The 17,216-nt window shown below is 42.2% G+C and overlaps 1 protein-coding gene across 1 annotated transcript; it reads left to right on the top strand.

Moving 5' to 3' along the window:
- Positions 1 to 287: 287 nt before the first annotated feature.
- On the top strand, positions 288 to 13,233 carry cfap65 (cilia and flagella associated protein 65). Its single transcript, XM_078262832.1, has 34 exons — positions 288 to 362; positions 963 to 1,150; positions 1,326 to 1,425; positions 1,794 to 1,960; positions 2,116 to 2,324; positions 2,996 to 3,132; positions 3,213 to 3,438; positions 3,622 to 3,890; positions 4,032 to 4,224; positions 4,355 to 4,595; positions 4,724 to 4,880; positions 5,046 to 5,174; positions 5,287 to 5,538; positions 5,644 to 5,783; positions 5,918 to 6,002; positions 6,550 to 6,696; positions 6,883 to 7,048; positions 7,244 to 7,372; positions 7,485 to 7,698; positions 7,968 to 8,096; positions 8,332 to 8,422; positions 8,572 to 8,657; positions 8,786 to 8,852; positions 9,124 to 9,234; positions 9,656 to 9,847; positions 10,195 to 10,353; positions 10,511 to 10,648; positions 10,945 to 11,061; positions 11,547 to 11,681; positions 11,764 to 11,814; positions 11,930 to 12,150; positions 12,364 to 12,495; positions 12,599 to 13,003; positions 13,115 to 13,233. Exons 1-34 carry the CDS (start codon positions 288 to 290, stop codon positions 13,191 to 13,193), a joined length of 5,337 nt encoding a protein of 1,778 aa, XP_078118958.1. The 3' UTR covers positions 13,194 to 13,233.
- The last annotated feature ends 3,983 nt before the right edge of the window (positions 13,234 to 17,216 follow it).

The raw sequence follows: 17,216 nt of genomic DNA, 5'->3' as shown, positions 1-17,216 counted from the left end.
TGTTTAGTTTCTGTTGAATTTTTAATCTGTTTAAGCTGTCAGCTTTCTAACGTTGCTCCCTGTGTTAGCTAACGTTAATAGCTAACGTTATGGTCTTTATTTACGTTTATTCCAAAACGCTCTCTCAACGTGGTTTTATTTAGCTATGGTTTAGCTAGATACTTCTTTGGGAAACTGTGCGAAATAACAAATCCTAGAAATCATGGTAACTTTCCTGTAACGTTATTTAATACTTTGTAAATGTCTAGCTAGCTAGCTAGCTAAATGTCTTCTGTCATTTTCCAGGCATGTTAGCTGAGTCTCTGGGTCCTGGCCCCTTGGCCTCAGGAGCAAAATGGAAGCCCTCTGGGAAGAATATCAAAGTAACTAAAGTTGCACAACTTGTGGTCAACTGTTCCTTTGTAACATAGCTGCATTTGGTCTCATTGAACCAGTGTGTTCAATTTGATCAGTTACTATATTCCTCCCTGTCCCAGAATAAGCAAAATGGCCCATGATCCACAGCAGTCAATGCCTAATGTATTATAGTATGTATTATTATATTGACTTTCTTCTCTGCCTATGTATATATCCCTACAAGAAAAACAACCAGGAAGTCCTTAATTAAATGTATCACAGTTAACATAAGTCTACATTGTGTGTCCTAAACATTGACTGTAAAAAAAACCTAAAACAGTTACAGCAGTTACACATAATCTGGTTTCTGACCTCATTTTATTAAAAACAAAAAGTTGTTCTGACATAATGAAACGTGCAAAAAACATTTTGATTATGAATGATTCCATCCTTTTTTACTGGTCTTTCCCACAATATAATTTTAGCGCAACATTTTTAAGTCTGAATTACACAACTCACTGCTTATAGATATTGTGGGCTTTTCTGATATAGCTATCAGTATAGCTATTAAAACTCTGAAAAAAAATCACACACTAAATGTTCTCCTCCAATGCCCCACCCGGCAGGATCCAGGGATTCACCAGAGGCAACGGGGTGGAAAGTACCGGGGACAAGCTTCCAGCCAAAGAAGCTGCCTCTTGGGGTTGGAATTGAAGCCAGAGCTGGTCTGGGAGGACTGGGACCTGGGAGGAGAGTTCACTGAGACATTAGTGTTAAAGAATATCCATAGCAAGCTGCAGAAGCTGCACATCAGGTCTTACAAATACACATGGACACACACATATGCATACAAACATAAGCTCAAATATTCATAAAAACACACACACACACACACACACACACACACACACACACACACACACACACACACACACTCAAATTTGCTGAGTATCCACAGGTTATACTATCCTATCTTTGTCCTCTCACAGGCCTCCACTGTCCAAGTTTTTCACCTTGATTCCCCAGATAATTGTTCTTAGCCCGGGGACTTCGTTCTCCATGCCAATCAGCTTTAGACCACTACAGAGGGTAACACATTACAAACTTATACATATTTCATATATTATATCTTATCAGTATTTTGGAAAGTATTGTGTTCCAGGGCTTTTTAATGTGGGCTGAATTCAAACTTCTAGACAAATACGTTTGTCAAATACTGTAAGTCAAAAAATATAATTAGTGTGAGGGAGATGAGACCATTACAACAAAAGGAACTGAGATCATTCTAGACCATTATTATTTTTTAGGATTCTGTACTCTTTGTTGAGCAGAAAAAGCATATATGGCATTAAAAAGATTAAAGATTATTATTCATATAATAGAGATGTAACATGACCTACTCCTCGTGTTTCATGTCTTCTATCTGTGTTGGTGTGTCTGTTTGTCTGTCGGGACAGTGTGAGTATGAAGACAGCATTGAGTTTCAAGGTAAAGATGGCAGCTTCCAAGTATGCCTCCGTGCCACCATTCCCTGTCATGCCCTGGAGGTGCCTGACTCTGTGCTGCTGCCACTTTGTGCTGTTCAAAACTCCTCACATTCTACTTTCCTGCTGAAAAATGTCAGGTACATAGGAGTGTGTGTTTAGACTAATGCAGAAAAGTGGGCGGGATAAATAACTTGGGAAGAAAGAAAGCAGAATGCTTTGTATGAATATATTTAAAGTGTGTTTGTGTGTTCATGTTCTTACGTTTGTGTTTGTGCTTTTCTTCTTCCCACAGTAAGCTTCAGACATGCTTCCAGTGGGAGTGCGCAGCACCATTCCAACTAAGCCCTGAGCAAGGCCTGTTGAAGCCTGGCCAGGAGTGTCACATCACTGTGCTCTTCCAACCGCAAGAGGCGCTGGTGTACCAGCAACAGGCCAACTGCAAGTTTGGAGAAGAAGGGGACAAGGCAGAGAGCTGCTGCACTGTGCTGCTGCAGGGACTAGGTACTTTAACTATAAACTGAGACAGGACAAGATGAGGTTAACAGATCCAGACAGATTTTGGATACAGACAGATTTTGGATACAGTAGTTAAATAGATTTGAAAGGTTACCAATTAAACTTACCAGCTTTGACAACATAGACTGACTCATAAATCAGTATCATAGACTGTGATCAGTACCTAGAAATACAGTTTGGGGCACAATTTGTGATCCAAATGTAAACAGCTGGTGTTGGTCTACTACCAGAATCAAATTATAAAACTTTCTCTCAGCTTGATTGCTGGTTTTGTTACATCAGTAATATTAGTAAAATTGAAAAAAGTACACCAGAAAAACACAAAATGCTAATTCTTAATGTAGAACTCAGCTCCTTATTTATGTTTGTGAACAATATATGATTAAAAAAAAAGACTGATCTCACAGTAAAGCAAAAATATTTAAGCCACTGATTTTACCCAGCTGTTCTCCAGTCTGACTGTATAACTATGCAAATTTGAGCAAAGACACATGCTCCATATTTGCTTTATTTGCAACTATACTGATATGCATCTGTATTATTGATTGAACCATGTAGCAAGGGGGTATATAGTTCTCCTCAGAATACTGTTTAAAAGGAGGTGAGGAACCAATACTCTCACTCTCCTCTTTTCTTGCCTCTGCTTTTCTTTTCAGCTAAATACCCATGTCTTCAGCTGAGAAATTCAGGTACCAATGATGAAAAAGAACAGTGTGGTAAAGAGCTGCACTTTGGCTCTGTGGCAGTCGGGCAAAGTTTGCAGAAACACTTTTACATCTTTAACCCCTCCCCTGTGAGTAGTACACAAAGATACACAAATGTACACTCTCAATTACCTTCCCTCTGATCTCTCTTGTCACCTCTCTCCTCTAGGTAACTGCGTCTTTCTCTCTTTCACAACTGTCCAGTGGGACGCCTTTGTTGGGGTCAGAGTTCAGCTGTGATGTGCCCAGGGGTAAGGTGGCGTCTGGAGGATCACTACGGGCTACAGTCACCTATACTCCTGCTGTGGTGGATAGTGTCTCTGTTGAGTACTTATCTCTAAAATGTAGAGGAGCGCTCAATGAAACTCTGATCAAACTCACAGGAAACTGTGTAGGTAGGGGCACACGGAAAGGCACACACATACACAATCTATATATATATATTAAAAAAAAAGGTTTTGCAATCTTAGAAGGGCAGATAAATACGTACCCCACTAGCATTATTCTCCAACTTTTTTTAAATGAAAAAGGAAGGGAATCTACAATTGGATACAAAAATGATGTTTTTTTGTAACTAGGTCCCAACGTTTCTTTGTCCTCCTCTGTGGTGGACTTTGGCTGTGTTGAGGAAGGAAGAGCAGTCGTACAGACAGTGGAGCTGGTTAATTCTTCGCCTGTTGAGGCTCTCTACCAATGGGTCCTTGATTGTAGTGGGAACAGTGTGTTCAGCATCCAGCCAGCAAGTGGCACTGTATGCCCACATAGCCATACCACACTGAAGGCAGTCTATAGGCCCACACAGCCTATTGCACATCACAGGAGAGTGGCATGTCTCATACTGCACAGGGTAGGAGTCAATATGCAGTATACACACCACGCACGCACGCACGCACGCACGCACACACACACACACACACACACACACACACACACACACCATCAAGACTATTTATTCTACTTACCTAGATATGTCTTATCTCCCCTGTAGGACCCCATGTTCCTTGACCTGATTGGTACCTGTCACTCAGAGCTCCAGCAACCAGCCATACTGAAACCTGAGCACTTGGTTCTTTACAAGCTCCACTGGTATCGCAGACAGGACCTGCCAGACACTCCCAGTGACATGCAGCAGGATCATAATGTACACTTGGACCAACAGGGAGCGCTCTGCCCAGTGGAGGAGGCAAATTGCAGATTTGTCTAGATTTTAAATATCTTATCAGAAAAATTAAATCACGCATGGACACTTGATAAAGGCATAAGTATAGGTTTTGGTATTGTGTCTCTGACTCTTTCTCTGTGTCCTTTTCTAACAGTCACACCAGAGACCAGACAGTGCTGGTGTTGTGTGCAGAAATCCCATGGAGGATTATTACCAATCATGCTTGGGGTGCATGGATCCCCTCTCTTCCAGCGCTTCTTTATCGTCTCTACATGTGTCTGTGACGCCCAGTGAGCTACTGTTTAATCACAAAATTTCCTCCATTTTATCTACTTCATCCACTTCCTCTCAGCCTGTCTCCATCACCAACCACACCAGGCAGAAACTCAGGTATCCGTGCTTGCACTGGATTGTGACTTCTCACTATGGCACATGTGTTTGATTTTTCTAAAATAAAACTGGAATATCTGTTTTTCTTGCTCAATCTGGTTTTACTATTGCATGTGATTCTGCTCCAGCCTGGTGTGGACTGCTGCCCAAGACTCTCCGTTCACTGTCTCTCCCCCATTATGTGAGCTGGCTCCACTGAAGTCCACCTCATTCAGGGTGACCTATGACCCTAAGCAGCTCAATACTTTGCACGGAGCGCAACTCGAATGCTTTGCATTCTATAAGGTAATAATGATCTACAGTAAAGAATTCCTTCACATCAAATGATTGTGCTTTTCTTTTTGTCTCAAAGATCATGTCCATTCAAAATGTGTCTCCAATCTCTGTTGACAATAAAAGAAAAAGAATTGTGCTGTCTACTCTGTTCTCTTCCTTCTCTGGATGCTGCAGGACAATCAAGACCTAGAGGAGCGAGTGTTGTTTCCACCCTGGTGTGTGACTGTCAGAGTCATAGGCCACTCCTTTCAGCCAGGCAAAGAGCATTTCATCCCAAGCTGCTCTCTGAAGCCCCCTCGAGTGGTGAGACACAAGCATGAGAAAGAACACAAATGTTACAGCATATCTTACTCTTTCTCTCATTCATGTATAGTTTTGTCACTCTCTGGTAACTGTAATATTCTGTTCTCTCAAGGTGTTTCCAGCCCTTAGTGTTCTTTCCCATCAGACAGTGCTCCTCCAGAATTGTGGAGGCCTGCCCCTCACTTTCTGTCTGGACCACAGTTTAAACCCTGCCTTGGCAGAATCCGTGTTTGTTGTGCCGAGCTGTGGTCTGATCCAGCCTGGGAGTCACCAAATCCTCATGCTCAGAACAACTCCCACAGAAGACAGTCCTAAACAGGGGTTCAGTTTACACCTTCGGCTCAATGCAGCTAAACACACAAAGGTACTATATACACAACACAGGAACACGGAGGACAAAAGCGTTAGCACTCCCCACACTGTGCTTGCAGGTTTTTTTTATCTGTGCAAATGTCTCTGTGTCCTTTAGGAACTGACCGTTGTCAGTGCTGTGGAACAGATGTGTATGTCTCTGGAAGGAGACAACAGCTTATATTTCCAGCCAACAGCCGTGGGCTCACGGACGCAGCGTTCCCACCACATCAGAAACCTCAGCCGCCTACCTCTACGGTTGGTTGCCATAATGGTTGTTATTCCAGTGCTGTACTTGGGACATTTTTCCATGTATTGTTTGTATTCTGGATTTTTCCCAGCATCATTAATCTTGTCTACAGCTGGCTTTTTGTGATTGTCCTTTATGATAGATTCCAATGGAGCATTCCAGAGTCAGAGCAGGAGCTTATCTCTGTTGAACCAGATGCTGGTGAACTGCATCCCAATGAGAGCTCGGTGAGAGGCTGAAAGAATCATAAATACATTTAATGCAAGCAGATATTGTGCAAGTGGTTTAAAACAAATATGAAGCATAGTGTAAGTTCTGGCAGGTCACGGAGTCAAGCTCGGCTATTAGTTCCTAAGCCAGCACACCAGCTGATGGCTCAGCTGATTCCCTCTTTTGATTGGATTTCCAAATAGCGCGCTCTATTTAAACTGCTTTTCCCAGCCTACCTTGCTGCATCTCTGCTAGCGCTTGCAACCCACCTCCACCCCAGCTCCTCCTTTTAAATTCATGTTGTCTGACTTAATCAATGTCATGTCTCTGTCATTGATGCTGCTCTGTTCTGTACCATATGGGGATCCTGCACTGCTGCTCTCCCTGCCTCATGCTTTCCACGTATGCACGTGGAAGTGCGGGGAGGCCCCAGAACAGAGCCATACCGCCAAATACAAATTGCAGATGAATGAATCTATTTTGACAAAGTGGTCCTGACTCAACTTAGCAACTAACTTTATTTACCTTTTTTAACTTTTTGTTTGTGACTGGTTGATGTTACAGGTTCAGATATGGTCCTTCAGCCCACTGGCAGAAAAAACATACACACTCAAACCCACTCTCACCTTTCGGCCGATCCAAACTCCTGGATGTAACAAGTCACACCTTACCCTTAATGTGGTGGGGATGGGTGCGAAAGGCTCCATAGAGGTGGGGCTGTCTTTGTCTTGTATGATTTTATGTGTGTGTGCATGAGTGTATGCATGTGTGCATGTACTGGAACTATATGTCAATTTTCAAGAAAATTTCAAATGAGTCACACTCATCTTTTGGAGCATGAATTACTTTTGAAATGAACCAAGCAAAGCAGCGTGTGCATGTTTTTTTACTCCCCAGGCAGAGAAAGCAGTTCTGGATGTTGGGGAAACTCTGGTTGGAAGCTATCGGTCAATTCAGGTTCCTCTGGTGAACAACAGCCCCTGTCCTGTCTCCTTTTGTCTCTCTGTACAGCAGATACTTCTGGATGAGGAACTGACTTATGACCCCGAGAGTGAGCCAAATGGTATTCTCTTTTGTGAGGTCCTTACTGTCCTTTGCGTACTGCATTTACATGATATTGATCAGCTCTCAGCAGAGTAGACTTTAGCATGGGCAGTTGTCAGTAAGGCAAATGAAAAGTCATCACTGCTGACTACAAGTGATACAGATATAGTTAAACCAGTGTTATACATCAGCTGTGTCCTGTCTGGCCATTTAGCCCTACAGCTGGACTGTGACAGGGGAACCATTGCCTCACACGCCACAATGCTGCTCCGATCCACTGTCTGGCCACACAGACGAGCCCAGTACCTGTGGACCATCAGCTACCAGATGCTGAATGCCAGTGGTAGATAGAAAACTCAGACAATACAAACCTGAATATATTCTGCCTTTTCGTTTTCCATTACTTGATACTTACTGCTCTCTCGCTTTCTATATCTATCTGTCTCTCTCCCTAGGGTTTGTGTCATCCCCTCCCCAAACAGTGTGTGAAGTGCGAGCTAAGGGTGTGTTTCCCACCCTCCAGGTGATTGATGTGTGGGGTGGTGGCAGTGTGGGCAGCCTCAGCAAGGTGCATCTATGGAAACTCTTCTCACTGGACAGCCTCAATGAGCACATGCTGTCCAACCCCTCCCCTGCAGAACTCACTTACAGAACCCCTACCAGGCACAGGTTAGGGGCAGAATATATGAGTACTCAATTAAACATTGTATTAAAAAAATCATAATATATTATTATAATAGATTCATGTTTGGGAGTTGTAAATGTTTTGAATGTCATCATTATTTTGTTTCATTCCATATTTACTATCATAATTTGATTATTTATTACAAAAAAAGAATGAAATAATACTTAAATGATATTTTTTTCAATAGATATTCTGTATTTACATTGTCAGGATGTAATGTGTGCATGACCATGTTTGCTCTTCCTGCCTCTAGTCTGAGCAGTTCTCCTTCCATCTTCACCAAAGTCCTGTTGGATTTTAACTTCAGTGCGGCTCCCCTGACTTCAGAGCCCTCAACTTTTGTGTTGATGTTTCACAACCCTGGCTCCATCGCTTTAGACTGGTAAGTAAAAAGCAGACTGCAGAGATTTTGTCAAAAATTGCTCAATGTATGTATACAGTGCCGAATAACAGACCAGACGTCGTATACAGCTAATCATTTTCCATTTTACTAATAATGAAAATACAGGTTATACTCTTAGAAATCAAGCTTGATAGGGACAATTTGAATATACTTGTGTTTCTTCTAATCTTTAAATCTTTGATTTACTGATTTTTGGGCTTCTCTTCAATATTAGGGCATTCTTGTTTCCAGAGGACCAACAGATAGAGTTGGAGTACTGGGCCGAGACGGGAGAGTTTAGCAGCACTGAACTGCACCGAATGAAGGTCAGGCCTGTCTTTTCTTTATATACATTTAAATATGACGTGATGATATGATGTGATTAAAATGTTCTGAGATTCTCACATTTCAAAATGTAACTTTTTTTTTGGATAGATACAGGCACAAAGCATACATATCTTAATCTCGTTGACAGGTTCAAGACAACCATCTGTTCAGCATTTCTCCCCGTTCTGGAACCTTGCTCCCTGGCCAGCAGAGGGCAGTACACTTCACCTACAGGTTAGAGATTAACAGCACAGAACGATACATCAGTCAATTTAATAATAATGGCAGGGATGAGAGTTGTCTAAAAATCAGTTTACACAAATAACATGTTCCCAAAATAATCTCAACTTTGTCCTTCACAGCCATGACTTTGCTGGGACAGATCGGTTTCCTGTTGTGTTTAAACTTTCTTATGGCAGAGAGATCTTGGTGAGGCAGAACTGCATATCACTTTACACAAAGCCCATATTTATTCAAGTCTAACACAAAAAGAAAATTTGCTTTCTATACTGGTAAAATCACATTTTCAAATTCCACAGTTCTTTCACTTCAGTAGTGCTATTCCTGTATTATCCCCTTTATTTTCTGTAGGGCCTGAGAAATGCAGTAATCTAATATATCACTCAATTTGGTGAACTCTTTATAATTGTTAGATCATTTATTTGAACTTGATGTGTATGTGTTGTGGTTCTGTTTGCAGCTGAACTTTCAGGGGGTGACGGTGGAGAGAAACAGACCCTATCTCCACTTTGCCTCCAAGCGACACGTCTTCACTTCCGTAACTATTGGGAACTGTTCTCCTCCGAGGCAGGTGTGTGTTTAAATTCTCCAACATAAAGCCTATTAGGATTGGCCTATTCACAGTGAGCTGATATGTATCGCAATCTAGTTGATAGCATAATATTTCAAGTCATATTCACTGAAACAGCTTCCACAGATTTCTCCTGTTATTAAACTTACAGCACTGGATTCCATCAGAAACCTCAACATAGATGTGATCCACTAAGCAGCAACTGACCAATACAATCTGAAATCAAACATCTTTTTTTTGTAGATAAAGTGATAAATACAGTATCCGTAATAACTGTGTTTGGAGAGCCATCATTTTCCATTGTTTGACCGGAATGTGTTCCTCTCTATTAAAAATATGTGTATTAATGCTGTTAACATTACAACCTGAGCTTCTCTCAAAGGCTAGACAAAACCCAGGTGACTTGGCATTTGTCCTTCAGATGTATGAACTGAACAATGGCGGTGCAGTGCCAGTCCGTTATGAGGTGGACATGGCTGTGTTGTCACAGCTGCAGGTGGACAACTTTAACCATCCATTGCTGTGCTGCCTCAATCCAGAGGGAGTGGTCCTACCTGGGAAGACGGCCATACTGGAATGGATCTTCTCTCCATTAGAGGCTAAAGTGTACCACGTAAGGATGGAGCCATACACCGCCTACCTTCTGCTGCCCTCTTACCACAGTCCCCTCAAACCTTTCATACAAGTGGTTTGGGGAGCTTTTATTGTAGGCAACATGTTTCTCTCTATTGTACATGTTTTGTCTATAGCATTATAATCAAGTTCATAGCAATTTAAAAATCAAGCTGGAACAGAAATGTAACGAAACAGCCACAGAAGTCGGTTTACTTAGATACACAGATAAACAATTTAATGATTTTTTTATTCATTAAATTATTTAGAACGGCACCTACCGTGTCATTACCGTATCACATCATGTCCAATCGCTGTGATTTTGAGTCCGTTTTTGTGTATCACCAGATGGATATTCCTATCCACATCCAGGATGGGGACTCTACGCTGGTGAGATTTGAGGGATGTGGGTTAAATTCTCCTACATTGGGCTCCACAACCCCATTTGGCTGCAGTGATACTAAGGCATCTGAACCCTGTGTCCAGAGGCTGCCCTTCCCGGGACAGGTGAGAGCACTTCTTGTCTTTTCAAATTATTCTTTTAACTTGAATTTATTTTGCTGAATACCAACAGTCTATTCCTTATACGTTTTCTTGTATTTGTGTCTTTGACCATTTGAGGCTCTATGTATTCATCTCAATGTGTGTGTGTGTGTGTGTGTAGGTGCTATTTCTGTCTGAGGACAGTGTCTGTCTTGGCGACATCCCTGTGTGCTCACGATCTTCAAGAATCCTCTTCTTGACCAATGTGTCCCACACAGACACTGTCCATTATACATGGGACCAGCAGAGCAATCAGCAGGTACAGGAAGGGTTACACCTAGCCTTTAAATTACATTTTATGTATGTGGGTAAATATCCGCATTCTGAGGAAGAAACAAGCAGATCCTCCCTTTTTGTGCCGGACTGTCTATCATAGACTGCAGAGTTATTCGTAGGTTGTATATCAGGGATTCTTCCCAAGTTATTTTGGAAAGACTGACATCACAGTTCTCTGTTATCTGTGTGCCCAATGACATCTCAATCCAGGTTTGGAGGCGAAAGTGTTAAAATATCACTGCTGACCAGGTTTGCATGTGTGTCTGTGTGTTGTGTCAGGTGGTGCAGATCCATCCAGATCGAGGTAGTCTGTGTCCAGGGGAGAGTGCCCTTTGTGCCCTTACCTTTACCTCTACTGACTACCCCACTGCTTATCAGCTAGATATCATCTGTCAGGTAACACAGCAGATTTAGAGCTGCATTAGCTGCCATGAGGTTTCTGCTTTTTTTGAGCCTAGTGAATTTAAGTCCAACATTTAATGAATTGGTCCTTTCTCCTCTCTCCTCTCCTCTCTCTCCTCTTCTCTCCTCGACTCTCTCCTTTCCTCTCCTCTCCTCTCCTCATCTCTCCTTTCCTCTCCTCTCCTCTCCTTTCCTCTCCTCTCCTCTCCTCTCCTCTCCTCTCCTCTCCTCTCCTCTCCTCTCCTCTCCTCTCCTCTCCTCTCCTCTCTCTCCTCTTCTCTCCTCTCTCCTTTCCTCTCCTCTCCTCTCCTCTCCTTTCCTCTCCTCTCCTCTCCTCTCTCCTCTTCTCTCCTCTCCTCTCCTCTCTCCTGTCCTCTCCTCTCTCCTTTCCTCTCCTCTCCTCTTTCCTCTCCTCTCCTCTCCTCTCTCCTTTCCTCTCCTCTCCTCTCCTCTCTCCTCTCCTCTCCTCTCCTCTCCAGGTTATTCAGGAAGCAGCACTGACTCGTTATCATGATGCTTTACAGCGTTGGGAGGAAGAGAAAGCGAGACAGCAAGATGAATTCACTATAACAGACAAAGACCTTACACAAAGTCAAGAAGTTCTGATAGATAAGGTCCTCCCTCAAATTGATAGTCATATATTTGACAGTGATGTAACAGTCTTCTTCACCAACTTCACCCTTTGTCTTGTTACAGGAACCTGTAGCAGCTCCAGTAAGAAAAGGGCCACCACTCAGGAAATACAAGGTGGTACTCATTTGTTTGCCTGTCTTGCGAATAAATATTATCATCATCAATTACATTTTTAAAGCCTGGCTTCATTTTGACTGCCCCTTTATGTCTCATTTTCTCTCCCCTCTAGACTCTTCCTCCTATCTGTGCCAGTGCTAATTGTGAAGCAGTGGGCACTATATGTACCAAGCTAACAAGAGCTGAGCGGCGGGCGCAGCGAGAGACAGCAAAAGCATGGAGGTGCCCTGAACCCCCCCAACCTGCTCTGCTGCATCTGTGGGTTACAGCACACTCCCACTGCATTCTGGAATACCCCCCACACTTCCCTAACCAGTCCAATGAGCACTATAGGTAAAGCATTGTCATACTATTTACAACCTCTGAACTTTGATACACACCTTTTACGTAAGAATGTCCTTTAAACTTATGTTTGTACAAAAACGTATTTACGACTTATTTTAGATTTAGAAAATACGTTGTGACTCCTGTGAAGCATCCAGAAAATCCTGATCTCCATTCTATATGTAGTAGCAGAAACATTTGCATCTGTGCTGTCTTCCTAATATGCCCCAGGTCAGTCAAGCCCCAGCAACCTGAAGCATCTTCTTCAAGCATATCCCTCCCTGCTGGGCTGCCTCCACTGACACATGGCCCTGATAGAGACATCACCATGCATGTACTCACCTCTCTGCTCAGGTAACAGCTACACAAACACCCAGAAATTGTTTGATATTAGATGGAATTTTAGCATACGCGTTTATGGAGATCATGTGTGCCCTCTCCCTCTCTTCTTTTCCAGTGGCATACTAGATGATCCAGCCTTCACCCAGTCTCTGATTACTTTGGCATCTAAGCCCATCACCTACCAGCTTCGGAAAACTAGTCCCTCCTCACTTCCATCCTCCCTCCCTCCCCCTCCCTGTCCTACTATACCTTCTCACCCTACACACCAACAGCAGGTTCTGTTGAGTGAGACAGTGGGACAGAAAGAACAGCACAACACCGTGGACAGTGAGGGGACTGCGGGATGTTGGAGAAACAGCCGCCCGACGCAAAACACACCACACACTGAGCATGTGCCTGCTGACATGAGTGAAGATGTTTTGCTCAACACGCTCCAGAACCTGATGATAGAAGCTGTCAGAGGGGAGCTTGTCCTTACGGCGCATCCCCGCACTGTTATCCTGCCACCTTTTTCAACCAGGTATAGACAGACACACACACTTACGTTAGCTCTGGCAGTGTTACCTCTCTCCTCTATTTGTCACACATGTCAGATATAACCAAATGGCTAACATATTGTGTGTTCCATAAGATCCAGGAGGACGTCCAAAGCCATGGCCGAGGAGGACAAAGTAGATCTGAGAAACAGAAAGGAATCAGCAGGGACATAAGTCTCTCCATCTACCCATCGTCCCAGAGGTCCAGCTCCCTCTGCTGTTTTCATTAAAATCCAACTTTTGTTCATCCATTCCTCTTTTCAATGTTCACTTTGCCCTAGTCTATATCCTTGACGTTCCACTTCCGGGATTGCTCCATTGTCGCTGGATTTCACTCATTTAGGCCGGATATCTGTTGCCTTGGGCTTCCTTTGTGTTGGCATTCTAAACTCCGGTTGATTTATGAGGACTATGGTTAACCTTTTCTCAGATCTCTGCAGGGTAAATCCAGACAGCTAGCTAGACTATCTGTCCAATCTGAGTTTTCTGTTGCACGACTAAAACAAGTTCCTTCCGAGCCTATTTTGCAGAGGCACCCCGGCTTTTCTCCGGTGCTTAGCACTGCCCAAGACAATTGTGATAGGTTTAAAGAAATGCCAATAAACCAGAGCACGTTTTCCTCACATCCCCGAATGCTTTGTGGACTAGCCAGCCCCTCCTCCAGCGCGCTTTGGAGGAGGGTCTGGCAAAGCGAGACTAACTTTGCCCTGATACCTCTGTAGCTTCCTCTATCTCACTCTGTGCCATCCATCATTTTCTCTCCACCCCAACTGCTTTTTTCATGTGTCTCTCTTTCCTAGTCTGTACAGCCTCCTTCCTCACAGACTCCTCCATGAACATTTAGTTATTTCAGTTGTATGAAGATGCTGTTGGTATTGCATATGTGTGTCATTTTGAAAGACTGTTAAATGACATTCAGATGCATGTAAAACTGACAAGTACAGAGAGACAAGGTCCAATCATTTTGTATGCTTGAGGATGTGCTTGAGGATGCAAGGGGACAACAGTATATAAATATTGTGCCTTCATTCCCCAGTTGTACTGCACACAACATTTACAGATCATTTGGTTTTACTTTTTGCAAATCAGGTTTAGTACTGTTTCTTTTTTTTAATCTTAGACCTTGATTCAATTTTCCACGGTGTTGCTTTTTCTGTTTGTCAGTCTGATCAAATGAATAGCAGTCAATAACAGTTAAGGTAATTGTACAGTACAGGGATATCTTCATAGCTCAATAGTCATGAATTGACTGTTAAATGTAAATCTTACACTGTGAAATTAATTAGTGCATTTTTTGGATACAGTACATGACATATCAAGTGTTCTCAGCGTTTATGGTTTTGATGAAGCAACCGCCAGTCTAAAGGATAATAAGGATAAAAGGCAATTTATTGTATATCAAATAAAAGCATAATGTTACACATTTGTACATCTCATGTATATTTCATTTCGAACATCTCAAACATATTGGCCAGTAAATGAGGTCACATTCCCTTCCCCAAAGAAAATCCGGCACCAACGGCACAACAGGGCAAAGGTCAAAGCAACAACACTGTTACACTTAATATTTACACATATTTTCTATTTAAATGTATCACATAAATAGTCCCGATCATGTAAAAATGTAGTCAGTATGCCAGTAGCTATTACTGTATTAAAAAATGTTGCTCCCTGTAAATCAGTGGCAATGTCAGTGTAACAACATCATAAGGTGCAAATATCACAGTCACACAAATGGCCAGGGACATACTAGGGACAGCTGCTAAGACGGCCAATCTTTAGCAGCTGCATTTCCAAACCAGTTTGATTTCATTCTTCAACTTTTTTTAAAAAGATTTCTTGTAATACTATCCATTTACTCTTTTTTGTACCTTCCATGCTCAAAACAAGGCAGGTTGTTTCATAAAATGACAAAAAAAAACAAAGGGAACATGGGAAAAAACAAAGACTATTTTACAGTAACTTCAGTAAATTATGCCTATGTTACTTGGCACTTATATGCCTGCTGAAGGTTTTATTCTGCCTTATTTCCAGACATAAGTATCCTCCCATTAGGATGTGTATGTGCTGAATCTGAATATCCGACAAAAAGTATTTACATTTTCTGCCACGCCTTGTATCTTCTTCATATAGTGTATAGTGTGCATCACTCAGCTGAATGTCCATGCGGCTCGTCGGACTATTGCTTGATTTGTACAGTAACATAACCGGATCAACCAATAAAACTCACAGAAGAATATTTGGTTGGGCGACTAAGATCAGTGATTGAACTTGAAGACGGTGGGAAAGATCTTGTTGTGAAGATATTGGACCTGTTGCTCCTCAGTTATCAGCTTCTCAAATTCAAAGTAAGGGATCTGGAAGAGAAAAGCAACAGGGATCTTGTTGTGCATTTTATTGACAGCCATCTTTCCCGTCCAAATCATGCCTTGATGAGTAAAACTGTCAATGTGTCAATTTTAATGGCAATGGCAATGGCAATTTTATTCATAGTAACACCTTTCATGCTTTACAGTAACTGACAAAATAGTAAAATATAATAAACATTAGAACACAACATCAACACAACAAGATTTTGATGTTTCTTAGGCCTCCTGCACACTGGCTGCATGACGTGAGCGTGGTGTTTCTGTTGCGTGTCAGTTGCGTGGCGGCTGCGTGGCGTTTTCTATGTCTTTGTACACCAGAAACGTGTCTGACGCGGCGCTGCTGCTGCTGCTAGCCTTGTCTGTACACATGTATGTTTCCCATTGATAAAATGAAATAATAGCGTGTTCTTCAACTTTAATTTGTCAATATATTTTGATTACAGCAAAGACAACGTCGGCAGTATTGACGGCAAAATAGGTTACAGAATATTTTGTTCTGTATTGACATTTGAAAAATCGATAATTATTTATTATTTTTTTAAATTACATTTATATCTGCATTTATGTCAAAACCTAGAGACTTTCAAACATCAAAATGTCATTTATTAATATGTATCCGTGTCAAAATGACATATAAACATATTTTTCTATTCTATTTTGCCTGGAAACGCTTCCAACACGCTTGTGTCGTGTGAAAAATAGGCGTCGGTTCTATTTCTAGCATGCACGCGTTTTCGGCATGGCTCGAGTCGCGCCTGAGACGTGCGTGTCACGCAGGCAGTGTGCAAGCTCTAACCTGTTAACATGGGAGCCAAAATAAAAACGAACACGCCACGCAGCTGACGCTTTCTTTTGCTTTGCCCACCCAGAGAATTTGGCCCGCCCATGAGAAAGAGAGAGACATCATGGCTTGAAAACAAGTGAAGCATGGCAGTTGGTCAAGGCCACACCCCCACCCTCCACCTTGCCCCCCCCCTCTCCTCCTCAATAGCATTTAAAGCTACAGACACAGAAATGGCACATCCTAAGGAAAGCTCATTGTGGGACTGGCTCTAGTGGCTGTAATTCTGCACCAAGGCTGATTTTCGGGAAAGAGACTTCAGATACAGTATTAGGGGACCACTAAGGCCTATATAAAAGAGACTTCAGATACAGTATTAGGGGACCACTAAGGCCTATATAAAAGAGACTTCAGATACAGTATTAGGGGACCACTAAGGCCTATATAAAAGAGACTTCAGATACAGTATTAGGGGACCACTAAGGTCTATATAAAAGAGACTTCAGATACAGTATTAGGGGACCACTAAGGCCTATATAAAAGAGACTTTAGATACAGTATTAGGGGACCACTAATGCCTATATAAAAGCATCCAAAAAGCAGCATGTCATGGGACCTTAAAAAAACCACAAAACGTATTAAACTGTGGGATGCTCACCCAGCAGTAAGTGCACTCTAATGAGGTGGAGAGATGGAGCTGTGTCAGTTGTCCCAGTGCATTCTTGTCCAATGGCTCCCCCTGTGCTGTAGGACAGACAAGGACCGCGTACACCACCCACATTATACACATATGACATACACTGATATGTTGTATAGGCTGTGCTGTGGATGCAATACTTAACTTTAACTTTTATTTATTTATATAGCACCTTTCATGCAAGCATGCATCCCAAAGTGTTTCACAGAACAAAATTACAAAATCACAAAATACCCAAAATTAAAACACAGACAACAAGACTAAAACTTACAAAAATAAGAACATACAATGTTAAAACCAGCAGAATAAAATGAACACCAGGGTTAAAAAAAAAAATGATTTAATTAACA

This window comes from Sander vitreus, chromosome 11 (assembly GCF_031162955.1).
Source record: "Sander vitreus isolate 19-12246 chromosome 11, sanVit1, whole genome shotgun sequence".
Classification (NCBI taxonomy): Eukaryota; Metazoa; Chordata; class Actinopteri; order Perciformes; family Percidae; genus Sander; species Sander vitreus.
This window is presented reverse-complemented; position numbering and strand designations above follow the sequence as displayed.